Source organism: Lepidochelys olivacea (genome assembly GCF_965140295.1).
Source record: "Lepidochelys olivacea isolate rLepOli2 genome assembly, chromosome: 7".
NCBI classification, from domain to species: Eukaryota; Metazoa; Chordata; order Testudines; family Cheloniidae; genus Lepidochelys; species Lepidochelys olivacea.
The window spans coordinates 120,835,159-120,860,454 of NC_140417.1; the positions used below are offsets into that span (position 1 = coordinate 120,835,159).

Consider the following 25,296-nt stretch of genomic DNA (forward strand, 5'->3'; position numbering starts at 1 on the left):
GAACTGACATTGAAAAAAGGGATTTTTTTTTCTACTTCAGCAAAATGTATTGGGCCAAATGTATTCCTGGTTAAAATATTGACTTCAGTGGAGTTGTTACAGAAGTTATATAGGTTTCAGAGTAACACCCGTGTTAATCTGTATTCGCAAAAAGAAAAGGAGTACTTGTGGCACCTTAGAGACTAACCAATTTATTTGAGCATAAGCTTTCGTGACACGAAAGCTTATGCTCAAATAAATTGGTTAGTCTCTAAGGTGCCACAAGTACTCCTTTCCTTTTTGAGAAGTTATATATTTGACCTGGTATTTCTAGCAGGCTAACTACAATGTTACCTTCAGGAATGGGATGCTGAAACAGACTGTCAATCCTGCATACAATATGACAGCTAAACTGTGCTGCCATGCTTATTAGAATTGATAAGCTATGTATTGCCTCATAGATGTAATGTGAATATGCATCAACTGCTTGACAATTGTATAATCAAACTTCCTTTTTTTGAAATTCAAACATTAGTATGTCAGATAAAAGCCCTTTCAAATACACATGTGTAGTTTAAAATGTGATATCCAGTGGACTATAGGTTTCTGACAATTGGCCACATTAGGAAATGTGTATTCCTCTAATTTCCCTATTGTAAGATTGTTGCTTTTGTCTGAATAAGTTGACTACAGTGTGCGTTTAGTAGATCTCTGTTAGGTAAATCTCTTAATTGAGTAACACTCATAACTTCTAATAAATTACTATTCCTGGGGAACCTGTAGGTTTTAAATGGGTATATCTTTCAATAAATATTAACCACTATTTTTGGAATATACCTATATATTAAACTGAACATTTTAAAATACTTCTTATAACAGTCTTTCACAGCATTCATGAAGTACACCAGTAAATTGGTAATCTGGATTTCTTTAGAAAGAACATATAATTATTTTTGTTTAATTAAATGTCTATAATATTACCAAAAGGAATAATAATACTCTAGTCCCTTTAACCAGTTTTAATCAATAGAGATTATCTTTTATTTAAATCAAAGGCATCTTGTAGCTCTTCTCAGGGTATTGGATCAAAACTTCATTATGCAGTATACGAACATGAGAAAAGGTACTCAAATCTTGTAGAGCACCATCCATCTGATAGGTATTAAAAGGCTTAGTTCAGTCACATGAAAGCACACACTGCAAATGCTACACCACGGTTGTCTTACCACCAAATGGTAATTAGACCTTTCCTCTTGCACAGGAGCACAAGCTGATTTGCTTTGTTTGTGGCTTTAAAATGTTCACTAGGTCACACAATAGTTAAGACTAGGAATTTATTAAGGGATAAAGACTGCTTTGCATTTCAATATTGCTTTCAGTCAACAATGGCACAACCATTTCTGAACATATAATATCTACAAGCATGGCTTTTCTTGTTCCAAATCTGATTTCCCTCCTCCATACCACAGGTTCTTGTTTCCAAAATTGCTGACATGCTCTGTTATGTCCTGATTGGCTGCAGAGTCTCAAGATAAAACAACTTGTAATGTGATAATCTAGTTACAACTGTGTATTTTTAAATTATCTTTTTTTATTAAGGCCAGTAAGTCAGCCTAGTTCAGGTTTTGCCATAAACATGGTCTAGAAGGTGATCTGATTCTTTACATATACCATTTTAAAAAATCACCTGTTTCTCAGTAAAATTTATTTCCAAAACCTAGCACATTTTGACACCAAGATAAATTACGAAAGACTATTAGTTTTGCAGTAAGATATGCTTTAATCACAAGATGGAAAGAGATGCAATGTGATAGAATCAAATTTGGCTAGTAACACAAAGAGGAAATAATGACACTAAATGTTAATTAATGCAAAGATGAAGTTGAAAGTCTAAACAAAATTTAGAATCAGGAAACAGTTGAAATACAGCTGAGTTTTTGGTAGTTGGTGGGCGGGGGGTTGGGTGAAAAGTGACTTCATAGAAATGCCATTTGTTAGGTTGCATGTTTAATGATACATTACACGCACAGAACCATAATTTTAAATGCAGAATGTTGCTTGGGTTACTTGAGTTTTCATAATAGGTGTTCTCCAATATTTATTTTTGAAGGCAAAGATACCATTATATTGTAGAATAAAAATTGGTTTTATTTAGCATTTTTAAGCTTCCATAGTAATGAAATTGATACTAATAGTGTGATTGTTTAGGCAAAACACAGCAGCTGTTTTGTGTTCAACAATAGCTCATCCAAACCCTTGGACACTAGGATCTGCTTTTTGAAATATAGATAACTAGCAAACTGATTGTATTCCTCCTTTTCTTAAATGACTTGGAATCTTTAATTTGCAGAATGAAGGGATTTTAATTTACAGTGCAGAGCATCACAATATTTATACATTAAGGCCAGACGAGACTATTAGGATCATCTAGTTTGACCATCTGCATAAGACAAGCCCGTATAATTTCATCCAGTAATTTCTGCAGCTTCTGACTGAGCTACACATATTGTATCTGTTGTAATTCATGGAGGCAGTTTGTGGTGAGAAGGTGCGACATAAAATTTCAGCAACATTTAGAGTGGTGTTTACAAAAGCTGAAGTACAATTAAACCAAACCACATTTCAAACCTGCTCATCAAAAGGATGCTCGTTTACCATTTCTAAGTATGTGAAGCAATAATAGGGAGTCACGAATGTCATGCATATCCATAACATCAGTGTTCTAAATGAGTGACTTGCCAAGAGATCTGAGTAAATTAAAGCTGTTGTAGGGAATGGGCCAGGAGGTATTTGTGCTCAGAAAATCTTTTTACGTGCCATTTGGTGCTGTCCTGGTGCATTCAAAATGTTCTTTACAAGGCAGAGAGAGTCCGCAAAGGCTTAGCAGAATCTAGAGACAGGCTAACTACATTAAAGTTGGGGAAACACGAATACTGCAGAGTGGGGGTTCTCAACTTTTTTTATAGTTTGCACATCTTAACAGATAAATGAGGCAGAGTGGGAGAGAGTGGCAAGGAGACTTTCAATCTCAACATCATGTGGCAACTACAGCAATTGCTTACACAAAAATTAATATTAGGAAAGAAACTGGACTTTAGCAGCTGGGGTTAGGAGATCCAACACTGTGTGACCAGCCAGTTCTCCCAGTCCCCAGATTATCAGAACGTGCTTCACAGACTACCAGAGTCCATCATCCACAGCTTGAGAACAACTAACGCAGCATTCTGTAAGAAACTTACCAAAAGAATCTACACAGATCCAGAATCTCTGGTTGACCAAAAAAAAAAAAAAGTACTAGTGGCACCTTATTGGATGCATCCGATGAAGTGAGCTGTAGCTCACGAAAGCTTATGCTCAAATAAATTGGTTAGTCTCTAAGGTGCCACTAGTATTCCTTTTCTTTTTGCAATACAGACTAACACGGCTGCTACTCTGAATCTTGTTGACCGTGACTATTACATTTCTAGCCTTGGAAGGTCTACAATTAACTGAAATACAACGTTGTCTTTACCTACAGAGCTGTTTATCTTAGCAGATATTTTTGTTTAGAAGAAGGCAGTGGAGGGGGGCCTTGATCTCAGGCTGCCTAAATGTACAGTAGTTTGTGATGAGGCACAGCAATGGGTTCCTATAATGAAGTGCTACAGGAAATTGCTGACTTTATCCCAATTTGTATTATATCTGTATTGCAAAGAGTTATGGCTGTTTGAGCTGCTTTCATACAGTCTACCCCTTATGAACTTTGAGTTCAGCAAAACATTCTCTTGGTATCTTTCTCATAGCCTCGGCTAATGAGCCTGAGAACAAGTGCAGTCAGTGTGGGAGAAGCTAATCTTTGAGAAGCATAACAGGAAACTTGTTTTCACATGGCTTAATGGGTCAGGGAATTGCCCCAGGTAAAACTGAAAGTAATGTATCTGTGAGCTGGAAGGAAGCCTCAAAGTACTTCTTCCCCATTCACCCTCAGCTTTCACAGGCTTGTTTCTGGAGATGCATCTGAAAATCTTTTTGCTGCAAGAGGTGTCTTTCAGCACTTCCTGTCTGAAGCCTTTATTTAGGGACGTGATAAAGATACAAGAAAACACTGTGACTGGTTCAGTCACAGAAACCCCCTTGGGACTGTCACTTGATATGCTGAGACTACCTCTGATCCCGTTTTCTCTGCCAGTTTGGGCTTCCAGAACCCTGCCTTGTCGAGCCAGACACGCCAGTCTGCTCCAACACAGCCCAGGGTGTGAACCACACGCCAAACACCCCCTCTTGGGAGGCACCCGACAGTTTGGGGACCACTGCCCTACACTATGTATATGAAATGAAGTCTAGGAGGGGCTGACCTTTTGGTGGGACTCTGTAGTGTTTGCATTGCTAAGAGTTGTCACAGCATTTTGGTACTTAAAGTATTAAGTGTGCATAGCATCTACTCAGAATTGTCTGTTAGCATTATGATTGATAATGACACAAATATCTACACATCTTCAGGGAACCTGCTATGTCCCTAAACCTTCAGTATACAGTGTAGCTGCTATCTTCCTTCCAGATAACATATAACCAGTATCAATTAGGCATTTAAAGCCCCTACTAGAATAATAGAAAGTTTCACTTTCTCCCCAGGTGACTTACTAATTAATAAATCCCTGGGATACTCTGCCTCAGGTGTCAAAACTTCCGGTGTCAATTTTCAAACAGACATAGGAAGATCAGGTACTTCAGCTAGGCGTTGGGGGATCCTGTAGGAATGGTACTTTGGAGATAGGATCAAGTTTCCTATGGGTAGGGCAGACAACATTTTTTTTTTTTTAACTCCTTCTTCTAGCCGGAAGCACATTTGTGAATGACATTACAGATGCGCATGAAGTAATGAAAAATATTGCCCAGTAGATGCATTGAAAAGTTTCTTTTCCATCCCTCTCTTGGAGTAGGAGAGAAAAAGGGAGGCCTTTCTTAGGGTAAGCCCAGATGGTGGGATGTTCCCATTGTGCTTATAAGGAATGATAGGGATAATTCAATACAGAACTATTGTGGAGGTCAACGATACTAGATGAATGGAAGTCACAGCAGGGGTGGAGAGGTATAGCATCATGAGTCCCTTCATACTTGTGTTCTCCTTTAGATCTCTAAGGCCTGGCCTACACGAAGGGGGGGACTGATCTAAATTAAGCAACTTAAGCTATGTGAATAACGTAGCTGAAGTTGCCGTACTTAGAGCTACTTACCGCGGTGTCTTGAGTGCGGTAGGTCGGCTGCTGATGCTCCCCCTTCAACTCCGCCTACGCTTCTTGCTCCAGTGGAGTACCAGAGTCAACAGGAGAACACTCGGCGATCAATGTATCGCATCTTTACTAAGAGCGATAAATCGACCCCTGCTGGATCGATCACTCCGGAGGTAAATATAGACATGCCCTAGGGGACCAAAGAATTGCTGAAATAGGTCCTAACAGGGTAAACTGAAGTCTGTAAAAATAATTCAAATGGGGCTACCACATGGTGGGCTCCTAAGAGAGGAGAAGAAAGCAGGGTTGTACATGTACTGTCAATCATTTTAGAAAACTGATAGTGCGTACAATGCAGTGTCTTTATTCCCTCTACCTGAAAATTAACTTCCTGTACTGAAAATGTGAATCTGCCACCTGGAAAAGCGAGGATATGTTTGTAGATGAACATTAAGGAGCTGCTCATCACATGTAGTGTTCTTCTGAAGTTAGTTTAGATCTCCATGCTTTCTAACTCATTGCACTTTAACCACTAGGAATTTAAAGCTCTTGAGCTTACAAAAGCTGTGATCCATGGACCCCCACAAAATCCTGCTGGTGCCCTTTGAGTAGACCACAGCCAAAGCAGAAATGCCACTCCACAAGGGCTTTCCCCAAACTTGAAACTTTTTGTTTCTACAGCACGCTTCATCTGAGTGTGTTGGTGTTTCACATACACTGAAGTACTTATGAAGAAGTGTAAAAGTCATCTGGTGCCCCCAGGAGGCCCTCTTGTACCTGTCCCCAGTGATGCCCTGAGTAATCATGAGATTATGTAAAAATAATAGATTTGGTGTTCTTTGTTTGACTTCTGCATTTTGAGCCTTCACTGGGGGTCACATTTTGAAGCTTTCTCCATAGCTACAGGGCCTAGAAACTTACTTATTTTTTTAAGAATGAAGGCTGAGATCATCACATATTCACTTGACTCCAGGAGCTGGGGCTTTAACAATAACTATCATGAGACTCATGACAAAATCATGAGTTGGCAACACCGAATTAACTCCTTCTGCAAAGGTTCACAGGCAGGAGGAAGGAGCAGTGAGTTAATATGGGCCTTGCCTTTGGGCATTCAGCTCAAAATAGAGCAATGCATGCTGGATCCTTCCCTCTGCTGGTTGGGGGAGAAGGAAAAGCTGAGGGCAGCTGCTTCACTTCATACAAACTGTGTACAGGGCCTAGATTTCAGGAAAGTGCCAGTCCAGCCTATCTACCTTTTGTGAATGTTTGGCCATCCTTAAAATTCAGTACTTGCTATTGAAGTCCCAAATACCTCCTTATTTCCAGGGCTACTGATGGAAAGTTCTTCATCATTAATTATCCCAAGGATTCACATGTGCCAGTAGTGACTTTCTTCTTCCGCTCCACCCGAGCACATGTGAAGTTATGCAGTAAAATGTAGTCAGACCTGCTTGTTGCCTAACTCTTCCCTTGTTGCTTTTAGGTCTAGAAGTGTCATCTTGGGCTTGGCTCAGAGAAATGTCTTCTATTGTAAAATTGTGACAGGTGCTGGAATTCAATGTGTGGAATATACCTAATGACTCTTGTTTGGGAGATACTGATTTATACAAAAGGAAAAACTTCCCTAGGGAACCAAAACCATCTGCTTGTGTCAGGTTACTTTCCAGGGAAGAGGTGCCCCTAATATTGAATAATTTATATCATAGCATCATGAGACAGGCATGATATCTTAAGCCTTCTTCCTTCTGGGTGGGAGAGGGTTAAGCGGAACTGCTTTCCTTCACTCTAATCTGGTGTCAGGAATAAGGCCCTGCACCTGTGCTTGCTCAGACTCTTGACAGCCTGAGGAGTCAGCTAGGCTGCTGATAGACTGCCCTGCCTGGTTCACTAGGGAAGCTACTAGGCCAGATCTTAAGCCAAGCAGTAGCTTTCTGGCTGGCTCAATGCACAGGCCTGTGAATTCTCTGCCTCATTCCAAGCCCTGCTTCGGCCCTGATCCAGCCTAGACCCTGCCCTGCACCTTGCCTTGTTCCAGTCCTGTCCCAGCCTCTCTCCTGCCTCTGAACCAACCCTGCTCCTGCCTTCTCTGACTCTGGGTCTGTCCCTAATTCCTTGCTCTGACTCTGTCTTGATCCTGAGCTCTGGCACTTGGACTCTGACTGCTGTTCTTATCTCTTGCTTTGAAGTGTAGGCCTGATTTCTGCTCTGACCATTAGACCTGACTACGTACAACGTGGTCTTCTGACACATGGGCTGCTTTAGCTCTGGTTAGCTACAGAATGGAGGTTTGTTAACATTTAATTTTACAGAGGACTTCCCTCATGTGCTATGACTAAGGCTAAGATTTTGCCACGGAGGTTGCGGAAGTCGTGGAGGTCTTTGAAAGTCATAGATTTGTGACTTCAGCCCCGGCGGCTGGGAACTGCGGAGTCCCACCTCCTCCCGCAGCGGCAGGGAGCTGTGAGGTACCCCTGCTGCCTGACGCAGCAGGCCCCCAAGCTCCAAGCTGCCATGGGTGGAGGGTACCCCGCAGCTCCCCACCAGCTGCTGTGGGGAACAGGGGGACCTGCAGCTCCCTGCCCTCCGCCATGACTTTGGCAGCGGGGGGACCCCTGCAGCTCCCTACCCTCCGCCATGGCTTTGGCAGCAGGGGGACCTCTGCCACTGGGGCCGGGGGGACCCTTGAGCTCCCATGAGTGGTGGGGGGCCCCCAGAGCTCCCAGCCACTCCGTAGCTGCCCAGTCCCTTCATATTTTATCATGGATATTTTTAGTAAAGGTCAGTGACAAAATCTTAGCCTTATGGCCCTTCACATTTTCATTAAAAACAAGACCCAATGGACAAGTGATTCTCAAGGTGGATTGGAAATGAGCAGCCAAACAATTGGCCCTAAGTAATGGTGAGTGTACCATTCTAGAGGGATGATGTGAGCAAGTGTGCAATGGATTAAATGGAAAGGGGAGTCTGATAGTAATAATTTTGCCATGTCTACAGGCGTGCTAGGTACCCTGCAAAACACACAATTTGCCCACAACCTTGCTTTGTAAAGCTTACAATCTAGAGTTCATACAAGCACACTGAGCAATGGTGAGCACAGCTCCAAAGTGGAGCAGGGAGCGGTGAGAGTTAAATTAATAAGATCATACAGTGACTGAATTAGTTCATGCATGCTGCTTGGTAAGGTTTGATCTAAACTTCGTGTAGTTCAGCGGTTCTCAACCATGGATCTGGGGCCCTCTGTGGGCTGTGAGCAGGTTTCAGGGGGTCCTCCAAGCAGAGCCAGTGTGATTCGCTGGGGCCCAGGACAGAAAGCCAAAGCCCCACCATGGGGTCTGAAGCCTGGGGCCCCCAGCCCTGCCATCTGGGGCTGAAGCAACTTAGCATCGTGGGACCTTCTATAGCATGGGGTTGCAAGCAATTGCTCTGCTTGCTACCCTAAGCCAGCCCTGGCTTTCATATGCAGAAAAACAGTTGTGGCACAGGTGGGCTGTGGAGTTTTTCTAGAATGTTGGGAAGGGGTGTTAAAAAGGTTGAGACCCCCTGATGTAATTCACGCCTTTGTAGGTTTCATGGGAGACATTAAGTTTTTGAAAAAACAAGGAGGAGTCTGGTGACACCTTAAAGACTAACAGATTTATTTGGGCCCAAATAAATCTGTTAGTCTTTAAGATGCCACCGGACTCCTTCTTGTTTTTGTGGATACAGACTAACATGGCTACCCCCTGATGATTAACTTTGTGGAGGGATTTGATGAGGAGAGGGTGGTTGGGTTGGTTTTGGAAGGCCCTTCTGTATGTAAGGGTCAGCATAGAAGAAAGTAGAGTTGCCTGTGGGAGGAGGAAACAGAAATAGATCCAGGCACAGCAAGCTGGTGTTAATTTTGCGTAAACAAAAGGGAGTGGCTGCACTAAGGGACTTAAGTAATAAAAATGTCTTCACCTCTATACCAGCATGAATGACTGTTGCACTTAAAATTGGGGAGGTTGAAAGTGAGTGGTGTTCTTCTTTTGTTCTTCCCCAGCAAAAGGGGACAAATAGAATTGTTTTCTACAGTTCCTTTCATGCTCTGGGGCAACCTGGAGTACTTTACAGGAACAAGTTAAATGCCAGCAAAGGGGAAGTTAACAAAAATGCATGTCAAGGCTCAAAATTCCTACTGGGTGTCCCAGGGCAGGTATTTTTGGGCAGAACACCTGTCTTCCAAAATTATCTGCCTAGTGGGATGTCTAAATTAGTCATGATGGTGGTGAGAAAAGAGAACACGAGAATAAGCAGAATGAAAGGGAAGGGGAGGTAACCAGTATGAAGTATTGAAGGTTGTGTGGCACAAAATGGCGACGAGATGGCTGCTTTCATTTGGTTCCAATAAAATAAGCTAATTTTTCAGTAAAATATTCAAGTAGATGAATAGGGGAAGATACTTTTTTGGGGAGTGGGGGAAAAGAGGAAGAAAACCATAAACAAAAAGAGAAATAGAAAAGTAAAAAAGGTTAAAAAGAAGGCATGTGATGCTCCAACTCTATTAGTGAGATATATTTTGGATCATTTTACTTCTGTAGGGAAATCCCCTTAATTTGTGTTTAATTTGAAGGAGTTGATAGCAGAATGCTATTGCTGCTATTACTGGTCGCTTCAAGTAAGCTAGCACAGCAAATATTTTACATGTTTTGTGCTACAGTTTCCGGAAACTCTCTATCAATTTCTGAGGGCTATATGTAATAGAATCTTTTTACCTATGTAGATAAAGATCATCAGCAATCCCGAGCCTGTTCTTGTTCATGCGAATTGGTCACTTGGTTTCTGAATGCAGTCTGACCCTGCGAAGTATGAAGCAGAGATGCCTTCCCTGTTATGGGGGTTGGATCCTGTCTTTTCTGCATTTGCAAGACTCTACATTAAGGATATAAAGGAAATGAATGAATCTAAGCAGGTTCCAGGTATGTGTGCATGATTTCTTTGGTGTGTATAGAAATGTAATGGGTTTAATTAGTAATGGGTGTTATTGTAGAACAGTATCAGCTTTCTGCAGTCTTAGTTATGTCTCAGTTATGTAGCACTGACTGTCCAAGGATCTCAGAGCTCTTTTTGAATGCTGATGAGTAAGTTCTCAACACTCCCTGTGAGGTAGGTCAGTATTGTCTCCATCAGGACAGTTGAGACACAGAGGTCAAAGATCTTGTATTAATTTATGTAGAATTATAGTGGCAGTGCTGGAAATGGAACTTAGGAGACCCGGTGCCTTCTCCATTGTTCTAACTGGTATGAAACAATCTCTCTAAATTTAAGAGACTTGTTTGGCAGAACAGAAAGGCTTCACTAACTTTCTCTGTATGTGTGTTGCTGGGATCTAATAAAGCTTAATTGGAAAAAAAATTTTTTTTTTGCTATGCTTTCTCCCCCTCAAACCATTTAAAAAAATTTTATGGAGGATTTCCAGCCTTTTCTTTTATTGCCTTCTTGTTGAAAGGTGGTCACTTTCTTGTATTTAGATGTTTTTAAAGAGCAGTGCTTTTTGTCTGGGCACATTCATAGGTAATAAGAAATAGTAATGGGCCTTACCTGTTTGGTTTCTAAATATGAATGAAGGATACTTCATGTATTGGGAAAGCCTTGTGGTTCATTCTAGTTTCTGTGCTGACTCTTATGCCACACCTTTTATTTCCTAACCATTGTTTGAAATTGTATGCTTTGCTGTCTGCTTCCTGTGGAGCTCCAGCCAATATCACCCACATATATACATTTTTCTAACGCAGCATAGGGCTGGCATAGGGTTGCTGTTATCACTAGGAAGAACCTAAACAGGCTGCAGTTTGTTCCATACTGTGGTGGGGTCTATGTACCCCAAACTCTGTCGGGCAGGACTTAAGACTGTTCTTATGGGAAAGGACAAGGGAAGGAAAACCCATAGAGAAACCTAGAGAGTTAATCAGGAAAACCAGCTAGTTCTGAGTAGGTTTATCTACAAGAAGGACTAGGGACATATATTTATCCCCTTGAATAAAAGAAGGTTGTTGGCTTGCTTTACTCTTGAAGCACTGCTCTTGATTTTTGTTAATATATTAACTTTTCATTGACAACCGGAATGACGCTAGTCTCCTTCCGGAAGCCAAGAACTGGCTTTGTTATGCTCTTCTGACATCTAGTGTTGTGCCCTTAGGGACAACACAGAGTGTACAAGATCCAGCATATTTACTTCTGTGGAAACAGATAGGATGTATGTTTTCAAACCTGTTGACCTGGGGCACTGACAAAAATATGGAGATACTGCTGATGGTTAATCTTGTATTTTAAAATGGGCTATTTGTATTATGGTAGCACTTATAGGCCTAAATCTGAGATAATGGCCCCATTGTGCTATGCACACATCAATGAAAAGAATGTCCTTGCCCCGAAAGAACTGACAGATTGTCATCTTTAATTACTTAATCTTTTCTTGATTTAAAAACAATAATACAGGGACTCTGTCTCTCTGTTCTGTGTGTTGTACAGAACCTAGCACAGTGGGGTCCTGGCCCATGACTGGGGCTCCTAGGTGCTGCTGCTAAACAATAATAGCACATAGTGGAAGAATAAAAATTGATGAACATCAACAAACATACTCTCTCTCTCCTTTTAAAGTCCTAGACAACTACAGCACTTCTCCCTCTCCCAAATATGCTCTTATATTTCTCATTTGTATCCGATTAGGTTTTATTTGAGAGAGATTCCTCATCTGCCACAATTTTTGTCATTAATCTTCTAAATAAGGTGCTCATGAAGATGTATCCTCTACCATGTCAAGATACCACCCTTTTAAAATTGGGGCATGCAAGTTTTCCCCACTTCCTATGGATTTGTCTCTTTGCACAACCAGAGTCATTGCAGTCCTTTGTGTGCGCATGTGTATGCGTGTACATGTGTGCATATTAACAGACTTTGCAGTCCCATATAAGGATGAAAAGTCATGGAACAAACATAATCCTAATTCTCTTGCCCATCTCTTTGATGGGGGGTGCACCCATGCACACACACTATATGAACCATCCCAGGTGCCTTCCAGCATGTCTTTTTCACCCATATCCAATGCCATCGGAATAGAACCGTACACAAATAAGTGTTCGGTGGGAGGCTGGTGGGGGAATAGGATGGGCAATGTATAAATTTGCTGCCAAAATTCCCCTCCTATAACGAGTTTCTTAAAGACCAGATGCTGTTAAGTATACAATTGGCTATAAACCAGTCATTAATGATAATTGGGAATGACTTAGGTCGGCGCAAAGAGCAATGGGAAGAAATTAAAAAGTAAATGTAGGCTGAACTTAAGGGAAAACATCCTTGCAGTCAGATCTGTTTGATTGTGGCACAGACTCCCTAAGGAAGGGCCGGAAGGCCCATCACTCAAATCTATTTATGTCGGGATTGTACGGATCACTGAAGAATGTACTGTATGGAATGATCCTGCACTGGCCACTAAATGATCTAATAAGTCTTTTTTCCAGGTCTAACTGCTAGGATTCTAGGAAACCATGATTAATCCCTTAGAACAACACCGGGGAAAACATGTAAACCCAGCCAGCTTCTCTCCTGTTGTATATGGTGATATGAAGGCTGAAAACCACCCAGATAAAAGCAGCAATTGTGATGCCCCAGAGGCCTTGAAATGAGAGTGGGTGTCAAACGCAACAACACAATGTAATTACAGCATGGAAATGAGCCTCTTTTCCATGTTAAAGTGCAGCTAGCCAGATTATTGACTCTGCAATGTGACAGCACCTTATCAACAAGAAAGGGAAGCTATGAATAGTATAAAAGCAGGTTCACTAGCAGCAGTCATTAAAGATTCTATGCTCCTATGATTTTTGTACTGCTCAGTTAAAGATACAGGGCTCCAGTTTTTAACAAAACATTTAAGATCCCTGACCCTAAACAGGTCAGAGGCAGTTCCACATGTACATCCTATCCATTATACCTCTATTCAGACAGTCTTTGTAATGAGGACGGGTGATGACCAGACTACATAGTATATAACTGTATATACAGACTATATTCTGTATAACTATACACTCCCTTCTTCCTGTACCTCAGCAACTTTTTCTAGAAGCACAGGCCAAAGTTCTGTCTCTTAAAGACTTCTCAGAAAGCATTACACAGAGTTAAATTTTAAGGTTGTAGTATGTAAAACCCAATAAATGGATATTAATAATTTCCAGGGAATTTTGAAAGAGTGTTCTGTTTTGCTCAGAAAGAGTAAACATGGTGCACTCAAAACCTTGTAAATAAGTTTTTGGATGCTATGCATAACTTTTAAACAAAGATACTAAACAGTACATCTACTGGTATTTCATATACTGACTTTCCTCCTTTTGTTTCTGTAAAAAACATTCAAATACAGGTTTTCAGCATAACATTTTCTATACTTCAGTGCACGTACATCAAAACATGTCTCCTCTGATTGCGAGTGATTTCTCAGTCTTTATAGTGTGACCATAGTATGGAATGTGTGTCATCTGGACTTTGCAGCGTTTGAGAAATGGCAGAATTTCAGTCCTTTCAAACACTTCAGAACCCTGTCAGGGGATCTCCACAATCACCACCATTCCAGCCTCTGGTTTACTAGCTCACTGGTTCTCTCAGTTGGTGGTGAAGCAGAAGACTGTAGCCTGTATCCAAAGAGGGGCACAGACTGAGGCCCAATTCTCACAGCAGACAGATACATCTCTTGGTCCTGCATAGGTCAGCCACTGACAGTCTACAGGGCTGTCTGTAACTCTTATATTTATAAACCCTCCCCCCACCACACACACACACACGCGCACGTGCTCCAGCTCAGCTCTCTGAGGGTGACCCACCCAGTTGGGCTGTTCACAGTGAACACATGATATACAGCCTCCAAACAGCTGTTGAATGCATCAAGTCACTGCCACACCCTGTTCTGGAAACTTCTGGGTCCTTCTGAGTCCTGGGGGTGATTAGGGACAGGGGTTTCTGGAGTGGGCGGTCAGGGAACAAGGAATGGGGCGGGCCAAAGCAAGTTCGATATAACGCAGTCTCACCTATAATGTGGTGAGATTTTTTTTGTCTCCCGAGGACCGTGTTATATCGGGGTAGAGGTGTATATTGGCACATGAAGAGAAGGGAGTTACCTCATAAGTGGAGAACCAGTGTTGACAGGGCCAATTTGATCAGGGTGGATGTAGTCCACTCCCAATAAGAGAGGCAAAGCTGCTTTTGTAGTGAGCCAGCCACTCCCAGTCCCTATTCATGCCCGAATTAATGGTGTTAAATTTGCAAATGCATCTTAGTTCTGTAGTTTCCCTTTGAAGTCTGTTTCTGCGTGGACTCCTCCTGACAGTTGAAATGACAGACTGGACTTCTACATGGAGTGCTTCCGCAGACGTGCACAGGCTGAAATTGTAAACAAACAGCATCACTTGCCCCATAACCTCAACCATACAGAATGCAACGCCATCCACAGCCTCAGAAACAACTCTGACATTATAATCAAAGGGGCTGACAAAGGACGTGCTGTAGTCATAATGAACAGGTCGGATTATGAACAGGCAACTCTCCAACACCACATTCTACAGGCCACTATCCTCTGATCCCACTGAGGAGTACCAAAAGAAATGACACCATTTGCTCAAGAAACTCCCTGCTATAGCACAGGAACAAATCTACACAGACACACCCGTCCAGGGGTATTCTATCTGCTATCCAAGATCCATAAACCTGGAAACCCTGGATGCCCCATAATCTTAGACATTGACACTCTTACAGCAGGATTATCTGGCTATTTGGACTCTCTTCCTCAGACCTATGCTACCAGCACTCCTAGCTGTCTTTGAGACACCACCGACTTCCTGCGGAAACTACAGTGCATTGGTGATCTTCCTGAAAACACCATCCTGGCCACCATGGATGTAGGGGCTCTTAACGCTAATATTCCACATGAGGATGGACTACAAGCTGTCAAGAACAGTATCCCTGATGAGGCCACGACACACCTGGTGGCTGAGCTTTGTGACTTTGTCCTCACCCACAACCATTTCAGATTTAGGGACCACTTATACCTTCAGGTCAGTGGTACTGCTTTGGGTACCCGCATGGGCCCACAGTATGCCAACATTTTTATGGCTGACTTAGAACAATGCTTCCTCAGCTCTCGTCCCCTAGCTCCCCTCCTCTCCTTGCGCTACATTGATGACATCTTCATCATATAGACCCACGGGAAGGAGGCCCTTGAAGAATTCCACCTGGATTTCAACAGTTTCCACCCCCCACACACACACACTCAGCCTGGACCAGTCCACACAAGATCCACTTCCTGGACACTACAATGCAAATAAGCGATGGTCACATAAACACCACCCTATACTGGAAACCTACTGACCGCTATTCTTACCTACATGCCTCCAGCTTCCATCCAGGACACATCACACGATCCATTGTCTACAGCCAAGCCGTAAGATGCAACCAAATTTGCTCCCATCCCTCAGACAGAGACAAACACCTACAAGATCTTTATCAAGCATTCTTAAAACTACAATACCCACCTGGGGAAGAGAGGAAACAGATTGACCGAGTGAGACAGGTACCCAGAAGTGACCTCACTACTGGACAGGCCCAACAAGAAAAATAAAAGAACACCACTGGCCATCGCATACAGCCCCCAGCTAAAACCTCTCCAGTACATCATCAACGATCTAGAACCTATCCTGGAAAATGATCCTTCACTCTCTCACAGATCTTGGGAGGCAGGCCAGTCCTCGCTTACAGACAGTCCCCCAACCTGAAGCAAATACTCACCCGCAACTACACACCACAGAAACTCTAACCCAGGAACCAATCCCTGTTACAAACCTTGTTGCCTACTCTGTCCCCATATCTACTCTAGCAACACCATCAGAGGACCCAACCACATCAGCCACACCATCAGGGACTCATTCACCTGCACATCTACTAATGTTATATATGCCATCGTGTGCCAGCAATACCCCTCTGCCATGTACATTGGCCAAACTGGACAGTCTCTATGTAAAAGAATAAATGGACACAAATCGGACATCAGGATTGGTAACATACAAAAGCCAGTAGGAGAACACTTCAATCTTCCTGGACATTCTATAAGAGATTTAAAAGTAGCCATACTTGAACAAAAAAACTTCAGAAACAGACTTCAAAGAGAAACTGCAGAACTAAAATGCATTTGCAAATTTAACACCATTAATTTGGGCTTGAATAGGGACTGGGGGGTGGCTGGCTCACTACAAAAGCAGCTTTGCCTCTCCTGGAATTGACACCTCCTCCTCAATTATTGGGAGTGGACTACATCCACCCTGATCGAATTGGCCCTGTCAACACTGGCTCTCCACTTGTGAGGTAACTCCCTTCTCTTTATGTGTCAATATATAATGTCTGCATCTGTAATTTTCACTCCATGCATCTGAAGAAGTGGGTTTTTTACCCACGAAAGCTTATGCCCAAAGAAGTCTGTTAGCCTTTAAGGGGCCACCGGACTCCCTGTTGTTTTTGTGGATACAGACTAACATGGCTACCCCCTGATACTTGAGTCCTGTAAATGTTTCTCACTCTAGCCCTGATCTGCAGGTGCACAACAAATATACTCAGCTCTGAGATCACAGCAGTGGGTAATTCTTCAACACATGTTGTGAGCTTTTGTCAGCACAACTTCCACATAAGAACTATGTGGCTAAACACTTGTGCAATACCTTGAAAACTTGCCTGTGACTCAGTAATGTGAAGAAGTTAATTCCAGGCCCATTTAAGGTTATTGAAGACCTGTTTAGGCTATGTCTCTGGCTATGTAGGATAGGATATTTTAGGGTTCTAATCAGTTTTTGATTTTTGTTTCTAAATTCTGCACATTAAACTGACCTCCTGACTTGCGTGTGTGCATTAAAATATCCCATGTCTTCCTTCATAAGGTTAGGGATTTGCCCTGGTATCTTGAGCCAAAATTTTCCCTCTCCAATTCCTAGTTTTGTTCAGTATGCTAGTTGCCAGCTGTCCACATCATATGGGTCTGCATCTCAATGGGGCTGAAATCTTTTGAAATTGAAGATAATATATGCATTTAAAATAATTAGCAGTCCAAGTAATTTTAAATCTCTTGAATTATCTTCTCTTCTTTCTACATAGTGTGTTGCTCTGATGGTATGAGCACTAATGCATTCTGTGGTTGTATATATGGTATATCGCATCAGTGTTTACTTTAGTATTTTTAGTTTTGTTTCTCGATAAAGATATTGGGTGATCACAGTGGCCCCTGTATTTCCCAAGTGAATGCTGGGCAGAAGCTGACAAAAGGACTCTGAGGTTTCTCGGACACATTTTGATACTCAATAGCGTTGTCAAAGTCTATTTCATAGAAGCACAGAAATGAAGGGATATTTTATGGGGGACTGGTTGCAGTGGTTAAATGGGCTTGGAGTTTCCCCTGATACCTGCATCTTGTGCTTCAGAATCTAAGTTGTCTATTTTAAATGGTCCCTTCCTTAGCCCTTTTGGTAGTGAAAATAGCCTTAAAAATGTAGAAGAGTCAGTAATATCTGCCTCAATCTGCAGAGAGCATCAAACAGAAGTACGGGGAGATGTATAAACTGTTCATATTTATTTAAAAGGACATTTACTCTGAAGCCTAATGATGACAAATAAAATCACATTTAACTATTTTGCTGCTAGTCAAAATATTCAAGAAAGGAGAGAGATGATCAAATTATGAAGAGCTGCAGTGTCTGACTACAAAATACAAAACTATTGACATCTCCTTTTAGCATAGTAAGTGGGTGGAACTAGTACTCTGCTTCCGTGTACTCAGTGAATTCATTAAAAGAACAAGAAGATCCTCTTTCTAATGATGTGAATGGCTAACCAACGTAGAACTCCTGCAAGCAGTATTCGGTCACACTTAACAGAAATGTTCTGTGTCTTTCTCCATAGGTATATTCTTTTATAATGGGCATCCAATAAGACAGGTGGATGTGGTTGGGACAGTGGTTCTAACAAAAGAACGAGATGCCTTCTGTAACTATGGAGGTAAGAAGAGTTTTGTTTCTTAGCATTTCTTGGACTCCAACCTTTGTAACCATTAGAACCTAGAAGTTGTCTCATTGGTTTGGACCATTGTCTGTTCTTGAAAAGACACTTTTTCTTGATTATACTTTTCACTGTTTTATAACACATTTCAGATGAAGATTTCAAAGCACTTTAAAAAGGCAGGAAAGTATTATCCCTGTTTTACATGTGGGGAAGCTGAAGAGGCATGATTAAGTACTATTGATTTGCTGTATGGCCTTGAGTGAGTCAGAGCGGGGAATAGAATCCAGGAATACAGACTCTTGATCTTAACTTGTATGCAAAACTCTTATCAAATGTAAATTGATCTAATGGTTTTTGCAAAGGGGAAGTCACTTCCCTTTTCTCCTTACTAGCTTGAAGGGATCCCTTCTAATTGTTTTGCCCTTTTGCCCCCATGTCTTAGGGCCAGAGTTTTAAAGGTATTTAGGTGTGCAAAAATGCAGATAGGTGTCTAGTGGAATTTTCCCATTGGCAGTTAGGTGGCTGGGAGCTTTTGAAAATCCTACTGGGTGCCTATTTGCATTTTTAGTACCAAATAGCTTTACAAAACTGGGCCTTAGCCATCATCTTGTTTTGCAAAGATACGCTAATTGGGGTTCTGAATCCACCCATACTGTTTACTGGCCTGAAAGGCTGCTGTTCAATGAGACGAGTCACTTGCTCTCTACCTCACTAGTAATAGAATATTGATGCTTCCCCAGTGCAGCAGTATGTGCCTTCATCCACAAGGAGCTTCTCCCCTCCACTCCAGGTTCTCCCAAACGTCAGACGTTTTCACTAACTAGCTTTTTTTTTTTTTTTCTTTAACTCCCTTGCCAGGCCCTTGTACTAAATTGGAATTTCTGCTGTAAAGGGCACATTGGAATAGTGATGGCACATCAGGTTGGCTGAGGCACCTGGGAAGAGAAAGGGAGGGATGAAACAGTGGTTATGGCATATGCCTGGGACTGGGGAGATCAAGATCCAGTTCCCTGCTCTATCAAAGTTTTCCTGTATGAGTTTGGGTGAGTCACTTTAATCTCCTGTGCCTCTATTCCCCATCTGTAAAATGTGGATTATAACACTTCCTGCCTTGTAGGGGTGTTGTGAGGAGAGATTAAAGATCGTGAAATACTCAGATGCTACGGTAATAGGGGCCATATAAATACCTCAAATAAGAGGTGGAAAGATGATCCATGGTGAAAGTGAAGTCAGAAACCTAATGATATCTTGCATTGGACTAAATAATAAAGTGTCTCCTGTGTTCAGATTGTCTGTCTGTCTCTGGTTTTGGCAAGCAGTTGGTATGGTTGGATGCTGCTGCAGTATAATAATAAAAGGATCTGAGTTTGCAAGAACGTTTGAAGGGAAGTGGGGTTCCACATATTGGTCTAAGATAGCTCAAGACATCTGACCAGTGCAGGATACAGAGGGGAAAAAACCAAAAGAACCTAAGAGAATTTGTGGATTAATTAAGAGAATAAGGTCTCAGATGCTGGATCAACAGGGTTGAATGGAGCTATCATCTAGCCTGCTCTCCTACCTTTTTGCATCCAACTTGGCTCCTGTTTTGTTCAACAGTTCTTGGTTTAGCTTTCAGGATACCTGCCAAGCTGCCCCTCCCTGTCCTGTTCTCAGCCTCAGTCAGGCTGACTCCACCAGTGTAAATTATAACTTCTTCGTTTCCTGCTCATAACTTTTTACATCTCTCAGCTAAACAGTCTCTGATTGGTGTGGCAGGGAGCAAGTATTGCATCAGCTGTAGTGCCTCATACTATTCAGCAGTCAATCTCCTCCCATCTGTTTTTAAAGATGACCTGCAACGGGTAAATGTCCTTGTATTTTTGACTTTCTGATATATAAAGAAGACCTGAAAGATATTTTTCCCATCTCTTCCCTTGAACACACACATCTGTTTCTGCTTGGATTTTCTATTTATTCATTCATTCATTAGAAATCTAAGTCTTTTCTGCCGTGGAAGACTATGGTGACTGAAGAACTTGTGGTGAAATAAGAAAAGGATGAAGTCTGGTCAACTGAGAGGGAAAATAAATTCTATCTACTTTTTTGTTAACTGCTATCGAACATCAGTATATAGTGAACATTTAGGAGAATGGATGTCTGTGATTAAAGTTCAGAACCTCCCACCCCTTCTATTAAAGTGAGAACTCTCTCTATATGCATCTTTAAGGCTTCCAAGAAGTCTTTTAGCAAAACCAAGCTTGACTAGACTTGCTGATATTTCTAGACTTGAAGGAAAAAAAAACAGAACAAAATACTTGAGAGACAATGCAAAGCCTTTTTTTTTTTCTTTGGCCTGCTGGCTTGACCCCCCTGTAAAACTCACCAGTTTGGTTTTGGGCAGCAGGTTCAAGCTTGGGGAAAACTGAGGACAAAGAATTTCTAGCTGGATTTAAACCAGGACCTTGACAGAGGCAGGGAGAGCTAGGGGAACCCAGACTCCAGAGGCTAGGGTTTCTGAGAACTTAGACCTGCCTATGGCGTCTGTCAAGGGATGGTAAGACTTTAGGTAAGATAGATGTGTGTAGACCTTGCACTGTTTTTAAAATCCTTTTACTCATTAACCATAGAAACAAAGCATGATGTAACAATACTTCTATCTTTGTGTGACTATAATCCATTGGTCCTGAAGTGAGGTACTGAAGATATCCTAGAGGTCCAGCTGGGTTCAGTAATGGGACTCAGTCTGCAGGGTCTTGTAGCTTAGGACCTGGTCCAAGAGTGGGAGAATCATGGGATTCTGCCCTGAGTGTGCCTACATTTGATCTGGGAGGCGTGATTCGTAGCTTGCATGGGCATACCTGCGCTAGCTCTGCTTAAGCTAGTGTACTAAAAATAGCAGTGTAGCTGGGGTAGCCTAAATGGCAGCTTGGGCACACTGCTTGAATACATACCCAGGGGGCCCAGATGGGTATGTACTTAGACAGCGAGCCTGTGTCACCGCCCAGGCTACCCTGGCTTCACTGCTATCTTTAGCGTGCTGTCTCAAGCACAGCTAGCATAGGTACTGTATGTCTACACAAGCTGGGAATGATGCCTCCAAGCTGAAATGTAGAGGTACCCTCTGAGGGATGAGGCATGAAGCCTAAGATCTGAGGAAGGTGCCCTCGGAGGCCAGAGAGTTGCAGCTAGTCCTGAATTGTGACACTTGCATTGCTAGGCCAGGATCTTTGTGCGCTACTCTCTTATTTATTAAATAGTTTATTTCAAGGAAATCGATGGGTGTTGGCTGGACAAGTTCCTTCAAACAGTTTTGTTTTATCTTGATCTATATGGAACAATAAAATCATCTGGTGGTTTGTTTTTTGATTTCTCTTTCTCACCAGTTCATTGCCAATGGTAGGACTACAACAGTTAGTATCATCTGTCTTACCTGTAGGACACCGCAGCTTTTCCTCATTGTATGAAATCTCTTTCTGTACAGGAAATGATAATAGCATTGCCTGTGAAGTCAGATACTAGTGCTGATACAGTTAGAGGTACTAGCTATCTTGGTGAGTTAAATCTGTGCATCATCCATAGTATGATATACATTCTAGCACTGATATAGTGATGCTTTCCCATTTAAGGGTAGGCAGTGAAGTTTATACTGGTACACTTTAATATAATAAATTCATAGATTTTAAGATAATAAGGGACCATTAGATCACCTAGTCTGCTCTCCTGTGTTTCACAAACCTTGAAATTTCACCCAGTTACTACTGTATTCATCCCAATAATTTGTGCTTGACTAAAGCTTATCTGCCACAAAGACATCCAGTCTTAAGATGACAGGTTTCAGAGTAACAGCCGTGTTAGTCTGTGTTCGCAAAAAGAAAAGGAGTACTTGTGGCACCTTTAGAGACTAACCAATTTATTTGAGCATGAGCTTTCGTGAGCTACAGCTCACTTCATCGGATGCATACCGTGGAAACTACAGCAGACTTTATATACACACAGAGAATATGAAACAATACCTCCTCCCACCCCACTGTCCTGCTGGTAATAGCTTATCTAAAGTGATCATCAGGTTGGGCCATTTCCAGCACAAATCCAGGTTTTCTCACCCCCCACACACAAATTCACTCTCCTGCTGGTGGTAGCCCATCCAAAGTGACAACTCTTTACACAATGTGCATGATAATCAAGTTGAGCCATTTCCTGCACAAATCCAGGTTCTCTCACCCCTTCAGCCCCCTCCAAAAACCACACACACAAACTCACTCTCCTGCTGGTAATAGCTCATCCAAAGTGACCAGTCTCCCTACAATGTGCATGATAATCAAGGTGGGCCATTTCCTGCACAAATCCAGGTTTTCTCACACACCCCCCACCCCCATACACACACAAACTCACTCTCCTGCTGGTAATAGCTCATCCAAACTGACCACTCTCCAAGTTTAAATCCAAGTTAAACCAGATGGTCTTAAGATGGAGTATCAACCACTTCCTTGGTAGTTTCTTCCAGCAGTTAATTACCCTCATTGTTAAAAAATTGTCTCTCACTTCTAATATGAATTTTTCTGGCTTCAGCTTCCAGCCATTGGTTTTTATTCTGTCTTTTTCTGCTAGATTTAAGAACCTTTTAGTGCCTGGTGTTTTCTGCCTGAGAAGGTGCTGAAACGTTGTAGTGAAGTCACCTCTTGATCTCTTTACGTTGTCACCCATTGATGGCACATAAGCAGAATATTTGGTGCCAAGATATTGGAGCAGTTGGAACAGCAGGGGAGGAGATTTTTCAAAGGCACATATGGCAGCTAGGTGCCCAACTCTCTTTGAAAGTCAGTGGTGTTAGGGCCTTCACTCCTGTTTGTGCTTTTGAAAGATCTCCTCCCCAAATACATGGCTGGATTTGTGAGGGTCGCCTCTTTCACTTTGCAGTTCTGTGACTTAGTCCTTCTGAGAATCTTAAAGTACTTTAAAAACATTGAATTAAGCCTTGCTGCACACCTTAAAATGGGTAAATAGCCTGACTTGGGGCATGGAGGGGGAGTGAGGCACAGAGATAAAGGCTAAAACTCAGAATTCAGGGGGGATCTGTGAGTGCTCAGCATTCTGTACATCAGGCCACTTATTTCTGTGCTTAAATATAGATATAGGGGCCAAACTCTAGGAACCCAGCTCTGTAAATCTTGGCCTAAGTGACTTGCCCAAGGTCATGGTAGAATTGTGTTTGTCAGGATCAGAACCTGTATATCTCAGTACCATTCCTTAACCCTAAGATCATCTTTCTGCCTCAGGTCTGACAGCTCTATTTCTGACCTTTTTTTAAAAAAAATTTGGAATGGGGGTAGGGGAAGAAGAGTTTTATTGAGAACATTGGTGTGTCCTCTGGTGTGACTGAGAGACTACCTAGTTTCATCGTGGTTAGTTGAAGAGGAGTGGGAGTCAGGCGCCCTGAAGCATATTTCTCACTGCAGCTGTCTTGCTGTGTAACCCTGGACAACTCAAACAGAATTCTCCAAAGTGGCCTCTGATTTTGAGAGCCTCAATTTTTTTGGATGCCCAACTTGAGATATAGGGCTGGAGGTGCCAAGCACCGTGGTGATAAAAAATATGGATGCTCAGCACTCCTGAAAATCAGACCCATGGAACCCCGACCTGGGATATTCTATCTACTACCCAAGATCCATAAACCTGGAAATCCTGGGCGCCCCATCATCTCAGGCATTGGCACCCTGACAGCAGGATTGTCTGGCTATGTAGACTCCCTCCTCAGGCCCTACGCTACCAGCACTCCCAGCTACCTTCGAGACACCACTGACTTCCTAAGGAAACTTCAATCCATCGGTGATCTTCCTGATAACACCATCCTGGCCACTATGGATGTAGAAGCCCTCTACACCAACATTCCACACAAAGATGGACTACAAGCCGTCAGGAACACTATCCCCGATAATGTCACGGCTAACCTGGTGGCTGAACTTTGTGACTTTGTCCTTACCTATAACTATTTCATATTTGGGGACAATGTATACCTTCAGATCAGCGGCACTGCTATGGGTACCCGCATGGCCCCACAGTATGCCAACATTTTTATGGCTGATTTAGAACAACGCTTCCTCAGCTCTCGTCCCCTAAAGCCCCTACTCTACTTGCGCTACATTGATGACATCTTCATCATCTGGACCCATGGAAAAGAAGCCCTTGAGGAATTCCACCATGATTTCAACAATTTCCATCCCACCACCAACCTCAGCCTGGTCCAGTCCACACAAGAGATCCACTTCCTGGACACTACAGTGCTAATAAACAATGGTCACATAAACACCACCCTATACCGGAAACCTACTGACCGCTATTCCTACCTGCATGCCTCCAGCTTTCACCCTGACCACACCACACGATCCATCGTCTACAGCCAAGCTCTGCGATATAACCGCATTTGCTCCAACCCCTCAGACAGAGACAAACACCTACAAGATCTCTGTCAAGCTTTCTTACAACTACAATACCCACCTGCAGAAGTAAAGAAACAGATTGATAGAGCCAGAAGAGTTCCCAGAAGTTACCTACTACAGGACAGGCCTAACAAAGAAAATAACAGAATGCCACTAGCCGTCACCTTCAGCCCCCAACTAAAACCCCTCCAACGCATTATTAAGGATCTACAACCTATCCTAAAGGATGACCCAACACTCTCACAAATCTTGGGAGACAGGCCAGTCCTTGCCTACAGACAGCCCCGCAACCTGAAGCAAATACTCACCAACAACCACATACCACACAACAGAACCACTAACCCAGGAACTTATCCTTGCAACAAAGCCCGTTGCCAATTGTGCCCACATATCTATTCAGGGGACACCATCACAGGGCCAATAACATCAGCCACACTATCAGAGGCTCGTTCACCTGCACATCCACCAATGTGATATATGCCATCATGTGCCAGCAATGCCCCTCTGCCATGTACATTGGTCAAACTGGACAGTCTCTACGTAAAAGAATAAATGGACACAAATCAGATGTCAAGAATTATAACATTCATAAACCAGTCGGAGAACACTTCAATCTTTCTGGTCACGCAATCACAGACATGAAGGTCGCT

At 42.5% G+C, this 25,296-nt stretch overlaps 1 protein-coding gene across 3 annotated transcripts in view; it reads left to right on the forward strand.

The window, feature by feature from the left end:
* The window catches only part of STN1 (STN1 subunit of CST complex), a 66,744-nt gene that overhangs the window by 12,531 nt on the left and 28,917 nt on the right, over nt 1-25,296 (forward strand). For all 3 annotated transcript variants that reach the window (XM_084634687.1, XM_084634688.1, XM_084634686.1), the window contains exons 4-5: nt 9,931-10,126; nt 18,129-18,224. In XM_084634687.1, coding sequence (XP_084490813.1) covers nt 9,994-10,126; nt 18,129-18,224 — 229 coding nt within the window. In that variant the 5' untranslated portion in view covers nt 9,931-9,993. The remainder of the gene's footprint in view (nt 1-9,930; nt 10,127-18,128; nt 18,225-25,296) is intronic.